General features: G+C 42.2%; 1 protein-coding gene across 2 annotated transcripts in view; it reads left to right on the forward strand.

Annotated features, from left to right (window-relative positions):
- The first annotated feature begins 1,276 nt into the window (after window positions 1-1,276).
- tmtc4 (transmembrane O-mannosyltransferase targeting cadherins 4) overlaps window positions 1,277-20,281 on the forward strand; it is a 35,056-nt gene continuing 16,051 nt past the window's right edge. For both annotated transcript variants that reach the window (XM_023981211.2, XM_023981213.2), the window contains exons 1-8: window positions 1,277-1,747; window positions 1,967-2,170; window positions 4,265-4,380; window positions 11,214-11,430; window positions 13,716-13,803; window positions 14,459-14,559; window positions 14,880-14,972; window positions 19,963-20,124. In XM_023981211.2, coding sequence (XP_023836979.1) covers window positions 2,009-2,170; window positions 4,265-4,380; window positions 11,214-11,430; window positions 13,716-13,803; window positions 14,459-14,559; window positions 14,880-14,972; window positions 19,963-20,124 — 939 coding nt within the window. In that variant the 5' untranslated portion in view covers window positions 1,277-1,747; window positions 1,967-2,008. The remainder of the gene's footprint in view (window positions 1,748-1,966; window positions 2,171-4,264; window positions 4,381-11,213; window positions 11,431-13,715; window positions 13,804-14,458; window positions 14,560-14,879; window positions 14,973-19,962; window positions 20,125-20,281) is intronic.

Raw genomic sequence — 20,281 nt, forward strand, 5'->3', positions numbered from 1 at the left:
CGGCAGATTTTTAATAGAATATCTACATAGTTGTTCCAATGGCACGTTGTGTTAGCTAATCCAAGTTTATCATTTTAAAAGGCTAATTGATCATTAGTAAACCCTTTTGCAATTATGTTAGCACAGCTGAAAACTGTTGGGCTGATTAAAGAAGCAATAAAACTGGTTTTCTTTAGACTAGTTGAGTATCTGGTGCATCAGCATTTGTGGGTTCGATTACAGGCTCAAAATGGCCAGAAACAAATAACTTCCTTTTGAAACTCGTCAGTCTATTCTAAGAAATTAAGGCTATTCCATGTGAGAAATTGCCAAGAAACTGAAAATCTCGTACAACGCTGTGTACTATTCCCTTCACAGAACAGTGCAAATTGTCTCTAACCAGAATAGAAAGAGGAGTGGGAGGCCCCGGTGCACAACTGAGCAAGAGCACAAGTACATTAGCGTGTCTAGTTTGAGAAACAGATGCCTCACAAGTCCTCAACTGGCAGCTTCTTTAAATAGTACCTGCAAAACACCAGTCTCAACGTCAACAGCGAAGAGGCGACTCCGGGATGCTGGCCTTCTAGGCAGAGTTGCAAAGAAAAAGCCATATCTCAGACTGGCCAATAAAAATAAATATTAAGATGGGCAAAAGAACACAGACAATGGACAGAGGAACTCTGCCTAGAAGGTCAGCATCCCGGAGTCGCCTCTTCGCTGTTGACGTTGCGACTGGTGTTAACAGTCTGATGGCCTAGAGATAGAAGCTGTTTTCAGTCTCTCGGTCCCAGCTTTGATGCACCTGTACTGACCTCGCCTTCTGGATGATAGCGGGGTGAACAGGCAGTGGCTCGGGTGGTGGTACCTATTTCCTCCAGCATCTTTGACATCGGGTGTCCTGGAGGGCAGGTAGTTTCTTCCACATTGTAGGCCAATGTTTTCTGCAAAAGGGTAACTGACTGTTATGTCATAAAGTTCAGAATGTCAAATATTCTGCATTCTTATTTACATCCATATACCAAAATCAAAGATCTATATTCAGAGACCAAATGCCACTAGAAATTGTATAGGCCAATTTAGTTTTTTTTAAAGATTAATTGCAGGTGCTAATAGACTAAGTAAGAACCATCAATTGTTCAAAAACTTCAAAAGAAAGATATTGCAATACATACATTATTGGTAAAACATCTATTCATATATGTATCTAAGCTGTTAGTTGCATCTAAATAGAACTAGATATCTCCACTTCTACATCCCGTGGCCTTGTGTTGTCACGTGACATCCACTTTCTACGTCATCATACAAACTAATTCCACGCGCCAGCCAACGAGGAAGTACCTGCATACAGTCGCGAGTTGTTTATTTACTAGAGAGACAGACAGACAGACAATGTTGACAAATTGTTAGTGGTCAACCTACATTTCTCGTCGCATTTGAGTGTTTTCTTTCGGTGCATATGCAGACGTATGAGTTACATTTGTTGCCGCTAGCCGGCTAACAGCATCGGCTAACGTTAGCTGGCTAATAGTTAGCGAGCAGTATTTACTTGCCAAAAATTTCACTTGGCAACCTTTGCAATCATTTTAGTTAGCCTAAAGGTTATATGAAAAGGCTATATGAATTGGCTTTATTAGCAGTTGCTCTGATGATGCTTGTAACGAAATTACTTTAGTAAGATTAGCCAGCCAGCTGTAGCTAACTATCAAGCCGCTGCAATGGAACTTATGCTTACGTGCGCGTCCTCAAAAACGCCTTCCAATATAATGAGGTATGCATGCTCTACGTGCGTGTCCCTACAATTCCCGTAGCTTGCGAACAGACTGATATGTGACGATATTTATATAATCGTAATATTGTACAAATAACAATAGTTAGCCAATATTTTCTACAAGGTAAAGCCCCAAAAAATACTGTAAGGAGTAGGCTATTGTTATTCTGCCACCAACACTAAAGTCTTATCACACCATTCCATGCCCATTTCCTGTAGGGAATAGGTGATGATGCAGCATGACCAAAGACCCTATGCACCATGGCACAGACTGAAATTAATTGGGACCAACAGATACCTTTACCAAAGCTTTCCCCATTCCATGCCAAGATCGCTGTGGCACTAGTGGCACTGCTCTGCTTCATCAATAGCTATGATGGAGACTTTGTGTTCGATGATTCCGAAGCCATTGTCAATAACAAGGTAATAATCTACTTATCACATACTCACTACATCTTCTGAGGTACATCTTCAAGGATGCAGTGTCTATAAAAGCGTGATCTATTCAAAGTCTGTATTGTGTGCATAATTTCAACAGTAGTTTAAAATAACCTCACAGCCACAGTACATACTGCATACAGTACAGAGTATGCTTACAGTTGAAGTCGGAAGTTACATACACCTAGGTTGGAATCATTAAAACTCGTTTTTCAACCACTCCACAAATTTCTTGTTAACAAACTATAGTTTTGGCAAGTCGGTTAGGACATCTACTTTGTGCATGACAAGTAATTATTGCAAATTGTTGACAGACAGTTATTTCACTTAGCTCACTGTGTCACAATTCCAGTGGGTCAGAAGTTAACATACACTAAGTTGACTGTGCCTTTAAACAGCTTTGGAAAATTCCAGAAAATGATGTCATGGCTTTAGAAGCTTCTGATAGGCTAATTGACATCATTTGAGTCAATTGGAGATGTGGATTTACATTTACATTTAAGTCATTTAGCAGACGCTCTTATCCAGAGCGACTTACAAATTGGAAAGTTCATACATATTCATCTTGGTCCCCCCGTGGGAATGAACCCACAACCCTGGGTTGCAAGCGCCATGCTCTACCAACTGAGCCACACGGGACCAGATAGGCTAATTGACATAATTTGAGTGAATTGGAGGTGTACCTGTGATGTATTTCAAGACCTACCTTCAAACTCACTGCCTCTTTGCTTGACATGGGAAAAATCAAAGGAAATCAGCCAAGACCTCAGAAAAACAATTGTAGACCTCCACAAATCTGGTTCTTCCTTGGGAGCAATGTCCAACTGCCTGAAGGTACCACGTTCATCTGTACAAACAATGGTACACAAGTATAAACACCATGGGACCAAGCAGCCGTCATACCGCTCAGAAAGAGATTGTGTTCTGTTTCCTAGAGATGAACGTGCTTTGGTGCAAAAAGTACAAATCAATCCCAGAACAACAGCAAAGGACCTTGTGAAGATGCTGGAGGAGACAAGTACAAAGTATCTATATCCACAGTAAAACGAGTTCTATATTGACATAACCTGAAAGGCCGCTCAGCAAAGAAGAAGCCACTGCTCCAAAACAACCGCCATAAAAAAGCCAGACTACGGTTTGCAACTGCACATGGGGATAAAGATTGTACTTTTTGGAGAAATGTCCTCTGGTCTGATGAAAAAAAAAATAGAACTGTTTGGCCATAATGACCATCATTATGTTTGGAGGAAAAAGGAGGATGCTTGCAAGCCAAAGAACACCATCCCAACGTGAAGCACGGGGGGTGGCAGCATCATGTTGTGGGGGTGCTTTGCTACAGGAGGGACTGGTGCACTTCACAAAATAGATGGCATCAAGGTAGGAAAATGATCTGGATATATTGAAGCAACATCTAAGACATCAGTCAGGAAGTTAACGCTTGGTTGCAAATGTTTCTTCCAAATGGACAAAGACCCCAAGCATACTTCCAAAGTTGTGGCAAAATGGCTTAAGGACAGCAAAGTCAAGGTATTGGAGTTGCATCACAAAGCCCTGACCTCAATCCTATAGAACATTGTGGGCAGAACTGAAAAGGTGTGTGCGAGCAAGGATGCCTAAAACCTGACTCAGTTACACCAGCTCTGTCAGGAGGAATGGGCCAAAATTCACCCAACCCATTGTGGGAAGCTTATGGAAGGGTACCCGAAACGTTTGACCCAAGTTAAACAATTTAAAGGCAGTGCTACCAAATACTAATTGAGTGTATGTAAACTTCTGACCCACTGGGAATGTGATGAAAGAAATTAAAGCTGAAATCATTCTCTCTACTATTATTCTGACATTTCACATTCTTAAAATAAAGTGGTGATCCTAACTGACCTGAGACAGGGTATTTTGACTAGGATTAAATGTCAGGACTTGTGAAAAACTGAGTTTAAATGTATTTGTCGATGTAAACTTTCGACATCAACTGTATGTCATATTCCAAGTTGTACATGCAATGTATGTGTAAAAAAATAAAATGTATATCCCTAGGCATGTAAAGTTGTTTTTTTGTCTTTTCTGATGTGTCTCTCGCAGGACCTGATCCCATCCACGCCTCTCAACAACATCTGGAGAAATGACTTCTGGGGAAGTAAACTGAGCAGCAACAACAGCCACAAGTCCTACAGGCCGCTCACTGTCCTCACTTTTAGGTAGGTACACTTGCATATGACATACACACATGCATGCCATGAACTCATGTGGGCACTCACAAGACTGTCCGCAAGGTAGCTCTGTCAATGTACAGAAAGACAGACAGATCTAAACGTTGGATCATAGCTGCCTCAATTCATCCAAACAACTTTTGTGAAGAACACAATGCCAAGATGACCTTGGAATGTATTGATGGATAATTGTTGAAAACACAATTTGGTTCTCTGTGAGGATGTCAGAGGTGGGTCCCAAGTGCTATTCTTCTCTGTAGAATTGCAATTAATAGGCGATGAATATGTACAGTATATTACTTTGACTGGTTTCAGGATCTCAAAATTGCATTTTATTTTCCCCTGACATACTTTTGTATATATAGTGTATGTGGACACCCCTTCAAATCAGTGGATTCGGCTATTTCAGCCACACCCCTTAATGACGGGTGTATAAAATCTAGCACACAGCCATGCAATTTCCATAGACAAACATTGGCAGAAGAATGGCCTTACTGAATAGCTTAGTGACTTTCAACGTGGCACTGTCATAGGATGCCACCTTGCTAACAAAGCAGTTTATCACATTTCTGCCCTGCTAGAGCTGTCCCGGTTAACTGTAAACTGTTATTGTGAAGTGGAAACATCTAGGAGCAACAACGGCTGAGCCGCAAAGTGGTAGGCCACACAAGCTCACATAATGGGACTGCCGAGTGCTAAAGAGCATTGCGCTTAGAAATCGTCTGTCCAGGGTTGCAACAGTCACTACCGAGTTCCAAACTGCCTCCAGAAGCAACGTCAGCACAATAACTGTTCGTTGAGAGCTTCATGAAATGGATTCCCATGGATGAGCAGCCTCACACAAGCCTAAGATCACCATGCACAAATCAAATCAAAGTTTATTTGTCACGTGCGCCGAATTCAACAGGTGTAGACCTTACAGTGAAATGCTTACAGGCTCTAACCAATAGTGCAAAAAAAGGTCTTAGGTGAACAATGGGTAAGTAAAGAAATAAAACAACAGTAAAAAGACAGGCTATATACAGTAAGTAGCGAGGCTATAAAAGTAGCGAGGCTACATACAGACACCGGTTGGTCAGGCTGATTGAGGTAGTATGTACATGTATATATGGTTAAAGGGACTATGCATATATGATGAACAGAGAGTAGCAGTAGTGTAAAAGAGGGGGTGGTGGGGGGCGGTACACAATGCAGATAGCCCGGTTAGCCAATGTGCGGGAGCACTGGTTGGTCGGCCCAATTGAGGTAGTATGTACATGAATGTATAGTTAAAGTGACTATTCATATATGATAAACAGAGAGCAGAGGTCCTGGATGGCAGGCAGCTTAGCCCCAGGGATGTACTGGGCCGTACGCACTACCCTCTGGTGTGCCTTGCGGTCAGAGGCCGAGCAATTGCCGTATCAGGCAATGATGCAACCAGGATGCTCTCGATGTTGCAGCTGTAGAACCTTTTGAGGATCTCAGGACCCATGCCAAATCTTTTTAGTTTCCTGAGGGGGAATGGGCTTTGTCGTGCCCTCTTCACGACTGTCTTGGTGTGTTTGGACCATTCTAGTTTGTTGTTGATGTGGACACCAAGGAACTTGAAGCTCTCAACCTGCTCCATTACAGCCCCATCAATGAGAATGGGGGCGTGCTCGGTCCTCCTTTTCCTGTAGTCCACAATCATCTCCTTTGTCTTGGCTACGTTGAGGGATAGGTTGTTATGCTGGCACCACACGGCCAGGTCTCTGACCTCCTCCCTATAGGCTGTCTCGTTGTTGTCTGTAATCAGGCCTACCACTGTTGTGTCGTCTGCAAACTTAATGATGGTGTTGGAGTCGTGCCTGGCCATGCAGTCGTGGGTGAACAGGGAGTATAGGAGGGGACTGAGCATGCACCGCTGTGTAGTTCTAGTGTTGAGGATCAGCATGGCAGATGTGTTGCTACCTACCCTCACCACCTGGGGCGGCCCGTCAGGAAGTCCAGGAACCAGTTGCAGAGGGAGGTGTTTAGTCCCAGGATCCTTAGCTTAGTGATGAGCTTTGAGGGTACTATGGTGTTGAACGCTGAGCTGTAGTCAACGAATAGCATTCTCACATAAGTGTTCCTTTTGTTCAGGTGGGAAAGGGCAGTGTGGAGTGCAATAGAGATTGCATCATCTGTGGATCTGTTTGGGCGGTATGCAAATTGGAGTGGGTCTAGGGTTTCTGGGATAATGGTGTTGATATGAGCCATTACCAACCTTTCAAAGCACTTCATGGCTACGGACGTTAGTGCTACGGGTCTGTAGTCATTTAGGCAGGTTGCCTTTGTGTTCTTGGGCACAGGGACTATGGTGGTCTGCTTGAAACATGTTGGCATTACAGACTCAATCAGGTTCATTGAAAATGTCAGTGTCGACACCTGCCAGTTGGTCAGCACATGCCCGGAGCACACGTCCTGGTAATCCGTCTGGCCCCGCAGCCTTGTGTATGTTGACCTGTTTAAAGGTCTTACTAACGTCGGCTACGGAGAGCGTGATCACACAGTCGTCCGGAACAGCTGATGCTCTCATGCATGCCTCAGTGTTGCTTGCCTCGAAGCGAGCATAGAAGTGATTTAGCTCGTCTGGTAGGCTCGTGTCACTGGGCAGCTCGCAGCTGTTCTTCCCTTTGTAGTCTGTAATAGTTTGCAAGGCCTCCCACATAAGACGAGGGTCGGAGCCGGTGTAATATGATTCAATCTTAGCCCTGTATTGAAGCTTTGCCTGTTTGATGGTTYGTCGCAGAGCATAGCAGGATTTCTTGTAAGCTTCCGTGTTAGAGTCCCGCACCTTGAAAGCGGCAGCTCTACCCTTTTGCTAAGTGCGAATGTTGCCTGTAATCCATGGCTTCTGGTTGGGGTATGTACGTACAGTCACTGTGGGGACAACGTCCTCGATGCACTTATTGATAAAGCCAGTGACTGATGTGGTGTACTCCTCAATGCCATCGGAAGAATCCCAGAACATAGTCCAGTCTGTGCTAGCCTCTGGGTGAGTGGTTTCCTGTTTGCTTATTTCCCTATACAGCTGACTGAGTGCGGTCTTAGTGCCAGCATCTGTCTGTGGTGGTAAATAAACAGCCACGAAAAGTATAGCTGATAACTCTCTAGGCAAGTAGAGTGGCCTGCAATTTATCACAATATACTCTACTTCAGGCGAGCAAAATGTAGAGACTTTCTTAGATTTCGTGCACCAGCTGTTGTTTACAAATATGCACAGACCCCCCCCTCCTCTTACCGGAGTGTGCTGTTCTATCTTGCCGGTGCAGCGTATATCCCGCTAGCTGAATATCCATGTCGTCATTCAGCCACTATTCCGTGAAACATAGGATATTATAGTTTTTGATGTCCTGTTGGTAGGATATTCGTGATCATACCTCGTCTAATTTATTGTCCAATGATTGCACGTTGGTGAGTAGTATTGACGGTAACGGCAGCTTTCCCAGTCCTATGATTCCATATGTGTTATTTTATAGTTTTGATGTCTTCACTATAATTCTACAATGTAGAAAATAGTACAAATAAAGAAAAAACCTTAAATAAGTATGTCCAAAGTTTTGACTGGTACTGTATTTGTATTATCAAGTAAGTACACAGTGTCCCATTTTGATAGTACATTTAAACTCAGTTTTTCACAATTCCAGACATTTAATCCAAGTAAAAATTCCCATGTCTTCGGTCAGTTAGGACCACCACTTTTTTTTAAGAATGTTAAATGTCAGAATAATAGTAGCGAGAATAATTTCTTTCTTTCATCACATTCCCAGTGGGTCAGAAGTTTACATGCACTCAATTAGTATTTGGTAGCATTGCCTTTAAATTGTTTAACTTGGGTCAAATGTTTCGGGTAGCCTTCCACAAGCTTCCCACAATAAGTTGAGTGTAACTGAGTCAGGTTTGTAGGCCTTCTTGCTCGCACACGCTTTTTCAGTTCTGCCCACAAATATTCCATAGGATTGAGGTCAGGGCTTTGTGATGGCCACTCCAATACCTTGACTTTGCTGTCCTTAAAACTTCTCTGGGATATGTGGGACGTCCCACCTAACCAACAGCCAGTGAAATTGCAGGGCGCCAAATTCAAAACAACAGAAATCTCATAATTAAAATTCCTCAAACATACAAGTATTATACACCGTTTTAAAGATAAACTTCTCGTTAATCCAGCCTCAGTGTCTGATTTCAAAAAGGATTTACGGTGAAAGCACAACTTGCGATTATGTTAGGTCAGTACATAGCCACAGAAAAACACAGCCATTTTTCCAGCCAAAGAGAGGAGTAACAAAAAGCAGAAATAGAGTTAAAATTAATCACTAACCTTTGATGATCTTCATCAGATGACACTCATAGGACTTCATGTTACACAATACATGTATGTTTTGTTCGGTAAAGTTAATATTTATATCCAAAAATCTGAGTTTAGGCGGGACGCTACTGTCTCACTTGGCCAAAAGCCAGAGAAAATGCAGCGCCAAATTCAAATAGATTTTTATAGTAATCTAACTTTCATTAAATCACACATGAAAGATACCAAATTAAACTACATTGGTTGTGAATCCAGCCAACATGTCAGAATTCAAATAGGCTTTTCGGCGAAAGCAAACGATGGTATTATCTGAGGATAGCACCATTGTAAACAAAGAGAGAGAAGCATATTTCAACCCTGCAGGCGCGACACAAAACGCAGAAATAAAAATATAATTCATGCCTTACCTTTGACGAGCTTCTGTTGTTGGCACTCCAATATGTCCCATAAACATCASAAATGGTCCTTTTGTTCGATTAATTCCGTCGATATATATCCAAAATGTCAATTTATTTGGCACATTTGATCCAGAAAAACACCGGTTCTAACTTGGCTACAAAATATCTCAAAGGTTACCTGTAAACTTTGCCAAAACATTTCAAACTACTTTTGTAATACAACTTTAGGTATTTTTTAACGTAAATAATCAATAAAATTGAAGACGGGATGATCTGTGTTCAATACAGGATTAAAACAAACTGTAGCATGCTTTCTGGTTACGCGCCTCTAACAAACAGTACACTTCACTCGAGCCTCATTCTGAACAGGGATACTTCTTCATTACACAAAGGAAAAACCCTCAACCAATTTCTAAAGACTGTTGACATCCAGTGGAAGCGGTAGGAACTGCAAGAAGGTCCCTTAGAATTCTGGATTCCCAATGAAAACTCATTGAAAAGAGAGTGACCTCAAAAAATTWAAAATCTGAATGGTTTGTCCTCGGGGTTTCGCCTGCTAAATACGTTCTGTTATACTCACAGACACGATTCAAACAGTTTTAGAAACTCCAGAGTGTTTTCTATCCAAATCTACTAATAATATGCATATATTATCTTCTGGGGATGAGTAGCTGGCAGTTGAATTTGGGTATGCTTTTCATCGAAACGTGAAAATGCTGCCCCCTATCCTAGAGAAGTTAAGCCATTTTGCCACAACTTTGGAAGTATGCTTGAGGTCATTGTCATTGAAAACCCATTTGCGACCAAGCTTTAACTTCCTGGCTGATGTCTTGAGATATTGAAGCAACATATCCACAACATTTTCCTACCTCATGATGCAATTTATTTTGTGAAGTGCACCAGTCCCTCCTGCAGCAAAGCACCCCCACAACATGATGCTGTCACCCCCGTGCTTCACGGTTGGGATGGTGTTCTTCGACTTGCAAGCCTCCCCCTTTTTCCTCCAAACATAACGATGGTCATTATGGCCAACAGTTCTATTTTTGTTTCGTCAGACCAGAGGACATTTCTCCAAAAAGTACAATCTTTGTCCCCGTGTGCAGTTGCAAACCGTAGTCTGGCTGTTTTATGGCAGTTTTGGAGCAGTTGCTTTTTCCTTGCTGAGTGTCCTTTCAGGTTATGTCGATATAGGACTCGTTTTACTGTGGATATAGATACTTGTGTACCGGTTTCCTCCAGCATCTTCACAAGGTCCTTTGCTGTTGTTGGCACAAGTGATTGGTACTTTTCGCAACAAAGTACGTTCATTTCTATGAGACAAAGCGCATCTCCTTCCTGAGCGGTATGACGGCTGCTTGGTCCCATGGTGTTTATACTTGGGCACTATTGTTTGTACAGATGAACGTGGTACCTTCATGCATTTGGAATTTGCTCCGAAGGATGAAGCAGACTTGTGGAGGTCTACAAAAAAAAGAATTCTGAGGTCTTGTCTGATTTCTTTTGATTTTCCCATGATGTCAAGCAAAGAGGCACTGAGTTTGAACGTGTGGCTCAGTTGGTAGAGCATGGCGCTTGCAGCGCCAGGGTTGTGGGTTCATTCCCCACGGGGGGACCAGGATGAATATGTATGAACTTTCCAATTTGTAAGTCGCTCTGGATAAGAGCGTCTGCTAAATGACTTAAATGTAAATGTTAAATGTAGGCCTTGAAATACATCCACATGTACACCTCCAATTGACTCAAATGATGTCAATTAGCCTATCAGAATTTTTCAAGCTGTTTAAAGGCGCAGTCGACTTAGTGTATGTTAACTTCTGACCCACTGGAATTGTGATACAGTGAAATAATCTGTCTGTTAACAATTGTTTGGAAAAATTACTTGTCATGCACAAAGTTGATGACCTAACCGACTTGCCAAAACTATAGTTTGTTAACAAGAAATGTGCGGAGTGGTTGAAAAACAAGTTTTAATGACTCAAACCTAAGCGCATGTAAACTTCCGACTTCAACTGTACATGTATGTACTTTGTTGATATCATTGTGTATTATTGATATATTTTTTTCAAATCTGTTTTGTCGAATTCATGCTGCCATCTCTTTTATTATGGACCCAGGCTCAACTACCTCATGGCTGGTGGGCTGCACCCAGTAGGCTTCCATGTGCTGAACATCGGCCTGCACAGTCTCATATCAGCGCTGATGATCGACATGTTCTCCGTACTGATCGGTGGCTTGGCATACGATGGGAATGGGAACAGGCTCAACCACGCACCCAAAGCTTCTCTCCTGGCTGGTCTTCTCTTTGCAGCGCACCCCGTTCACACCGAAAGCGTAAGTAGACAAACATTGTATGGGATGGAGGGATGTAAGAAATAGTGAAAACACACAGACGGGTACTATGAAGCAACCATTGTTGCGTGGCTATCACATAATATTTGTTTGTTTTATTGAGATTGACTGAGATGAGAGGAGGAGACCTATGAGATGGATACTGTACGCGCAAATATGAAAAGTGGGAGTCTTGGGGATTGAACCCGGACCCATCACAAGGGGCAATGCATAGTCCAGAGTCGGCAGCGCTGTTACCAAAACCAAACTCCGGCACTGGGGCTATGATGACACTGGGTTGTTAGCTCAATAGAATCAGAATGGACTAGAAGGGACGTCCTTAATCAATGCAATATTCCGTGGTGGATAATCGTGTAATGGCGGCCATATCTGGTGTACCATTTGATATGTAAAATGTTGAACTGATAGACTTTGTCCAATTCTATGATTCCCCCTCTGGCAAACAATATCTCTTCACTTACTTTCCAAAATAATAACAGCCTCCCATCACTACATGTGTTCCAACATCCGCGGGTGTTTGTTGTATTAAACATGCGTTAGAGTCATGCCAGGAACAAAGGTCCATCTCAATCGGAGTGTGCATCGAAAAGGTGTGCGTTTTGAGCGAGGCCCAGACTATTAAAAGCTTATTCATACCCGGTGGTGGTGTGTGAGGGCTGCGGTGCCCGGCTGGAGGGCTGCACCCCCCCCCTGCTCTCGGCTGGCTTTAATCAGGGAGGGCAACGGGCTGAGGGAGACCTGGGGGTGGGAGCAGGCAGACCACAGACCCAAGGCCTGCTGCACTTATCAAAGGAGATAGCCCCCAGGATTCCAGGACGTATGCAGTACACACTATACAGACACAGTATAAATCATACACACACGCACACTATATGTAATATACTTTCTCACACACACACACCGACAGAAAGAGGGAGAGAGATACACACACACACACACTGACAGAGAGGGACACACACACATGCACTGCACACACAGGCCAGTAATAAGAGACTCCTGCGCTGGATGTTAATTGGCTGCTGTCAGTAAGGCTGTTATATACAGTACAGGAGCAGATACAGAAAGAGAGTGTATTTGCGTTATTACATTTGATCATGTGCAGGTTGTTAAAATATACATTCTGACTATCTGTTGGCTGACACAGTTGCCTTCATCATTTCTGGTCCACCAGAAGTGTCCAAGGGCAGATTAGATAATAGATGTTGATTTTCAACCGGACATGTCAGATGACGGAATTCTGTCTCTCATACAGCAGTTAACCTTTCTGGCGCAGGCGTTCCACTAGCGACCCACCTTCGACAACATCCGGTGAAATTGCAGAGCGCCAAATTCAAAATACAGAAATAGTCATAATAAACATTCATACAAATAAAAAGTGTTATACATCGGCTTAAAGATGAACTTCTTGTTAATCCAGCCGCTCTGTCAGATTTCAAAAAGTCTTTACGGCGAAAGCATACCATGCGATTATCTGAGGACAGCGCCCCGCCTACGAAGCATACAAACGTCAGAAATAACGATAAAATTCATCACTTACCTTTGAAGATCTTCAAATAGTTGCAGTCACAAGAGTCCCAGCTACACAATAAATGTTTGTTTTGTTCGATAAAGTCCTTCTTTATATCCCAAAAACTCAGTTTTGTCGACGCGTTTTATTCAGTAATCCAGTGGCCCAAAGGCGGTCAAAACATGCAGACGAATACATCCTAATAGTACCGGGAAAGTTCGTCGAAACATGTCAAACGATGTTTATAATTAATCCTCAGGTTGGCAATTGTCTAAATAATCGATAATATTTCAACAGGACAATAGCGTATTCAATAGAAAGGAAAAACAACGAAGGGCGCGCAAACCAGCACTGCATGATTCTACAGTCCACTGACAAAGGTCTCATTCTTCTTCATTTTTCAGAAAACAAGCCTGAAACAATGTCTAAAGACTGTTGACATCTAGTGGAAGCCATAGGAACTGCAATCTGGGTCCTAACCCATTAGATACTCTATAGGCATTCAATTGAAAATACCCACATCAAAACAAAAAAAATCCCAGGTTTTTGCCTGCCATATCAGTTCTGTTATACTCACAGACATTATTTTAACCGTTTTGGAAACTTTAGTGTTTTCTATCCAAATCTACCAATTATTTGCATATCCTAGCTTCTGGGCCTGAGTAACAGGCTGTTTACTTTGGGCACGCGTCTCATCCAGACGTCGAAATACTGCCCCCAAGCCATAAGAAGTTATTAAACCCCTCTTTCTCTCTTTCAGGTGGCAGGGATTGTAGGCCGGGCAGACCTACTGTGTGCACTGTTCTTCCAGCTCTCCTTTCTGACCTACTGCAAAGCCTTCAGAGGAGGTAGGTTTTGTATGCATTAAGGAGGGTGTGTCATGGTTGCTTGAATGTATACAGAGAGAGTAAGAACATGCATCACATCTATAGGCACAAGTCTCATTCATGTTTTCAGATTTCCTAAGTTAACATAGTTGATAGTCTCAAACAGACAGACAGACAGACAGACAGACAGACAGACAGACAGACAGACAGACAGACAGACGGACGGACAGACAGACAGACAGTGTCTGTCTGTCTGTCTGTCTGTCTGTCTGTCTGTCTGTACCTGTCTGTCTGTCTGTACCTGTCTGTCTGTCTGTACCTGTCTGTCTGTCTGTCTGTCTGTACCAGTCTGTACCAGTCTGTACCAGTCAAGAATTTGGACACACCTACTCATTCAAGGGTTTTTCTTTATTTTTACTGTTTTCTACATTGTAGAATAATAGTGAAGACATCAAAACTATGAAATAACACATATGGAATCATGTAGTAACCAAAAAACGTGTTAAACAAAATATTAGATTTTTGAGATTCTTCAAAGTAGCCACCCTTTGCCTTGATGACAGCTTTGCACAGTCTTGTCATTTTATTGTTTGAATATTTAATTCAGAAACCATTTTATCATTTGAATATTTAATTTATGAACTACGTCTCACTTATCTATGGATGTCTTCTGCAGATAGGGAGAGCGAGGAGAAGTTTTCCATCCATTGGATTGCCGTGAGCCTCTTGCTGTGCGCTGCGGCCATGCTCTGCAAAGAACAAGGCATCACAGTCCTGGTAGGGGCGTCAAAACATCCTCACCTTACTCTTAAATAAATGCGACCTAGTAGCCGCTTTTATCCAAAGTGCGTAGATATTTAGTATGTGATCCCTGCGAGAATTATACTCACACCCTTAGCATAGCTAGCGCCACTCTCTTGATGGTCATATGCAGTACATTGTGTTTATGACTATGCTTGCGTAATGGAAGCCAAATACATTTGTAGCCTATATTTAACTCTTGTGAACTTGACCCAGCAATTATCTGATGAAGATGTCTGTCGCTGGTCTACATTGTGCTTGAATGTCTACTCTCTAATGTTTCCCTCTTCTCTCAGGGGGTGAACGCTGCCTTTGATGTCCTTCTGATCTGTAATGTAAATGTCTACGAGCTGAGCCAGAGGCTGTTCCTCAGGAGGAAAGCAGAAGACGTGAGTAACTAGCATACTACTTACAATGTCCAATACATGTCTTTATTCTACAAGGTATGCTAGTGTGGACATTGGAACAGTGACATTCGCTAGGGTTGGGCGGTATCCAGATTTTCATAAATTCATAGTGTTCTTGTACCATACTGGGATGTATGGTACTACCGGCACTGCACACAAGGGGCGCTATTTCTTTCCAAACGTAAAAAATATACACTACCGTTCAAAAGTTTGGCGTCACTTAGAAATGTCCTTGTTTTCCATGAAAACATACATGAAATGAGTTGCAAAATGCATAGGAAATACAGCCCAGACGTTGGCAAGGTTATAAATAATGATTTTTAATTGAAATAATTGTGTCCTTCAAACTTTGCTTTCATCAAAGAATCCTCAATTTGCAGCAATTACACCCTTGCAGACCTTTGGCATTCTAGTTGTCAATTTGTTGAGGTAATCTGAAGAGATTTCACCCCATGCTTCCTGAAGCACCTCCCACAAATTGGACTGGCTTGATGGGCACTTCTTACGTACCATACGGTCAAGCTATTCCCACAACAGCTCAATAGGTTTGACATCGGGTGACTGTGCTGGCTACTCCATTATAGACAGAATACCAGTTGACTTCGTCTTCCCTAAATAGTTATTGCATAGTTTGGAGCTGTGCTTTCGGTCATTGTCCTGTTGAAGGAGGAAATTGGCTCCAATTAAGCGCCGTCCACAGGGTATGGCATGGCGTTGCAAAATGGAGTGAGAGCCTTCCTTCTTCAAGATCCCTTTTACCCTGTACAAGTCTCCCACTTTACCACCACCAAATCACCCCTAGACCATCATATTGCTTCCACCATGCTTGACAGATTGCGTCAAGCACTCCTCCAGCATCTTTTCTTTTTTGTGATCCGAACACCTCAAACTTAGATTCTTCTGTCCATAACACTTTTTTCCAATCTTCCTCTGTCCGGTGTCTGTGTTCTTTTTCCCATCTTCATCTTTTCTTTGTATTGGCCAGTCTGAGATATGGCTATTTCTTTGCAACCGCCTAGAAGGCCAGCATCCCGGAGTCGCCTCTTCAATGTTGACGTTGAGACTGGTGTTTTGAGGGTACTATTTAATGAAGCTGCCAGTTGAGGACTTGTGAGGCATCTGTTTCTCTATCTAGACACTCTGATGTACTTGTCCTCTTGCTCAGTTGTGCACCGGGGCCTCCCACTCCTCTTTCTATTCTGGTTAGAGACAGTTTGTTCTGTGAAGGGAGTAGTATACAGCGTTGTACGAGATCTTCAGTTTCTTGTCAATTTCTCGTATGGAATAGCCTTAATTTCTCAGAACAAGAATAGATTGACGAGTTTCAGAAGAAATGTATTTGTTTCTGGGCATTTTGAGCCTGTAAACGAACCCACAAATGCTGATGCTCCAGATACTCAACTAGTCTAAAGAAGGCCAGTTTGATTGCTTCTTTAATCAGGACAACAGTTTTCAGCTGTGCTAACAAAATTGCAAAAGGGTTTTCTATTGATCAATTATACTTTTTAAAATTATAAACTGGGATTACCTAATACAACGTGCCATTGGACCACAGGAGTGATCGTTGCTGATAATGGGCCTATGTAGATATTCCATAAGAAATCGCAGTTTCCAGCTACAATAGTCATTTACAGCATGAACAATGTCTACACTGTATTTCTGATCAATTTGATGTTATTTTATATGTCAAAAAATTTGATTTTCTTTCAAAAACAAGGTCATTTCTAAGTGACCCCAAACCTTTGAATGGTAGTGTATATTATGCTAACAAAGAACCAGAGAATTCCCATAGCAGGCGCTAGATAAATGCTAACAAGCGTAAATGTATTAAAAACAAAACTGATATCACATATACATTTACACATTTGGGGCGGTAGGTAGCCTAGTGGTTAGAGCGTTTGACTAGTGACCGAAAAGTTGCAAGATCGAATCCCCGAGCTGACAAGGTAAAAATCTGTCGTTCTGCCCCTGAACAAGGCATTTGAATTTACCACAGCTGGTCTCCAATCAAGTTGTAGAATCATCTCAAGAAGTATCAATGGAAACAAGATGCACCTGATCTCAATTTTGAGTCTCATAGCAAAGGGTCTGAATACTTACGTAAATTAGGTATTTATTTATTTGTAAACATTTCTAAGAAACTGTTTTTGCTTTGCCATTATGGGGTATTTTAAAGTAAGACTTTAACATAAGAAAATGTGGAAAAATGGAAGGGGTCTGAATACTTTTCGAATGCTCTGTACATTGTGGAGTTGAAACTGGGCTAGCTAGAAAACAAGCAAACTAAATGCATAGCCGGAGCCCTGAGCTGGAGAAAATGTATTTGGCACACAATGTATTTGGCACGTATTTAGCTGGCAAACATTAGTAGTGAATTTAAAGTGTAAACTGATCAACTCTCTTGGGCTGGTCAACAGTGGATCGTCATGTCACGTTTGCTCCATTAGCTTTTTGTAAAGAAACATACACTTATGTGACTGGCTCAATTGAATATTTTCAGATATTGTTTTTGTACGGTATTTTAAATCATACCGTCGTAGAATGAAGGTATGGATATTGTATCGTAGCTATTGTAACGTAATTTCACCATACACTCATATAACCATGTAAACCATCCATACTCCGTCTAACTAGAGCCCGAACGATAGTGGATTTTTTGTTTTTCCGATTTTAGAGAGTGGAAATATTAATCGATAACTGATATGTGCCGATTTATTTTTATTTTAGCTGAAATTTAAAAAAAACTTCCGTACAAAGATACTCCCGGGTGGCGCAGTGGTCTAGGGCACTGCATCGCAGTGCTAGCTGCGCCACCAGAGTCTCTGGGTTCGCGCCCAGGCTGGGCTGGGTTCACGCCCAGGCTGGGCTGGGTTCGCGCCCAGGCTCTGTTGCAGCCGGCCGCAACCGGGAGATCCGTGGGGCGACGCACAATTGGCATAGCGTCGTCCGGGTTAGGGAGGGTTTGGCCGGTAGGGAGGGTTTGGCCGGTAGGGATATCCTTGTCTCAGTATGTAAAAATGTAATAAAATGTATGCACTCTACTGTAAGTCGCTCTGGATAAGAGCGTCTGCTAAATGACTAAAATGTAAAAAATGTAAATGTAAATGGTGTTACTCTAATTTAGTGAAAGGAGAATAAACTGCACTGATTCCATCATCAACAAATAAATGCCTAGGCTCTGAAGAATGAGCTGCCTCATGCTAGCCAGCTGGAAAACAACGACAGGACACATTTTCAGTGTATTAGTATTAAGCTATGTTTTCATCGATTTGTAAGGCTGTAGCCACTGAATTCTGGTAATCACTTGAAAGGAAAAACAAGTGTTGTCTTTGTGCTGTCTGGGATCCTTGGGACCTCCAAACAAATGTTTAGTGTAATGGTTCAGGTTTAGCGTAGGGACGTCCCAAGGATTCTTGATACTACTAAGCTTCAGTGAATGGCGTCAAGAACTCTCTCACAGCTAGTTAGATGGCTGGCTAGCTAGCACTTGTCAAGGAAATGGATTAGCGATTGGCGAAACGTGAATTTGAACCAGTCCCTATCAAGTGACAATGAACCCATACATCAGAACATAGCTGCAAAGTGCTACTTTGTAAACTTTTTTCTTTTCTTGTGTGTCTCGGAAAACATTTGAATGACAGAGCTTGAGGAATAAGCTTCGCAAAGAGCAAATATAACACTAGATTTCGCTGGCTTCACTAAAGGGCATTAACGTTACCACAGAGTTGAATGTTCTTAGCACGGCACTTACTTGGTACGCCCCATCAATTGTTTGTCAAGACACCTGACACCCTGCCATGACACTTCACGTAATGGTATATGCCCAGGGCGCATTTTTGGCACTTTTATTGAGCTGGCCAGCTCAATAAAGTGGTAGCAGTAAGACTAAGAGTTAGTTCACAGTTATTCACTCTCCTCTCTGACTTAAGGCATCTGCATGCTTCCCAGCCGAAACAGTTTGGAAGTGTTTGTGCATATATTTTGTGACATGTTGTGACGTTTTTGTATTTCGGTAAGGGTTTTTTCAGCTTTTCGGTACAAGTAATCTTTTCTCGAGGCAAGCCGAAAGTCTATGCCCTTTCGTCGGTGATTGGTCAACAGTAGGGATTCTTCAAGTCTTGTCATTCAACGAGAGATGACTCATTTGCATGCCCAGTTTTTCTGCACCAAACATCTTAGTTAATGTAAAATTGAGCGTCTAAGATCTCTGCAAAAGCATCAAAATTAATGAGAGAGTTCTTGAGTTATCTTAGATTAATTCTGGCTATTTTGAGAGAGTTTTTACTAGCTACAGCGTTTCAAAATGGACAAGCAGTACTATTGCCGCCCTCAAGACAAATAATGAAATGCACAATAAAGCAATTCTATGAACTATTACTTTCTCCACGTCTTGTATACGTCATTTCCAATGGATCAAACGGCGATACAAATACATCAGTAAAAGGATAATATTGGTCGGGCTCTACCTCTTACACTAATTATGTTGCTTTTCGTGCTACACTACTGTATATGCCCTTATGTTATACTAGGGAAGTTGTGTTTCCGTAGCTAGGGCTTGACAGTAAGGATTTGTGAAAAGCAGAATCAACAACCTCTGCATAATAAGAACAGTGGCTTTGTGAGAGTGAGAAAGGTCACAGTTTGCCAGTGTTATGTAAATGCAGGCTGAAAAGTACCAGTTTCTTGGCTTTGACCCAAAGTGAGAACCTGGTGCCATTGCCAGTGAGACACGTCGGCCCCGCGTAGAAGGAAACAAAATTCTGAGCCTTTTGGGTAAAAGATTGAGGTGAATCCTGTATGGAAATGCACCAGAATAGCCTTCTGACATTTACCGATCATGTACCCTATGGTTATGGTTAGGTAAGTGTACTTAATTTGGACTCGGGCTGTTGTTGTTTTTGACTCCTTTACACTGGATGATGCAAACATGATTAGTTTTGCAAGATGTAGGAATTATTACTATGTTTGTCAGGTAAGTGAGCGGGTGCGGACGGGCCTCCTGATCCGATTGGCTCTGCTGGCCATGGGCGGAGCCTCCCTGCTGTACGCCCGCTGGAGAATCATGGGAACTGGGCCCCCCGCCTTCACTGAAGTAGACAACCCAGCATCCTTTGCAGAAAATGTCTTTCTCAGAGTGAGTCATGTTTTACCTATTTGAATGATACTGGATAGAGTATGTAGGCTAATTTATGACTCTTATGGTAATTTGTAACCTCACCCTCCTTTATGGAAGGAAATTATTTTAAAGTTATGTCAGAATACTAAATCTAAATGGATTAAGTTTTTAAGTT

This window comes from Salvelinus sp. IW2-2015, linkage group LG36 (genome assembly GCF_002910315.2).
Source record: "Salvelinus sp. IW2-2015 linkage group LG36, ASM291031v2, whole genome shotgun sequence".
NCBI classification, from domain to species: Eukaryota; Metazoa; Chordata; class Actinopteri; order Salmoniformes; family Salmonidae; genus Salvelinus; species Salvelinus sp. IW2-2015.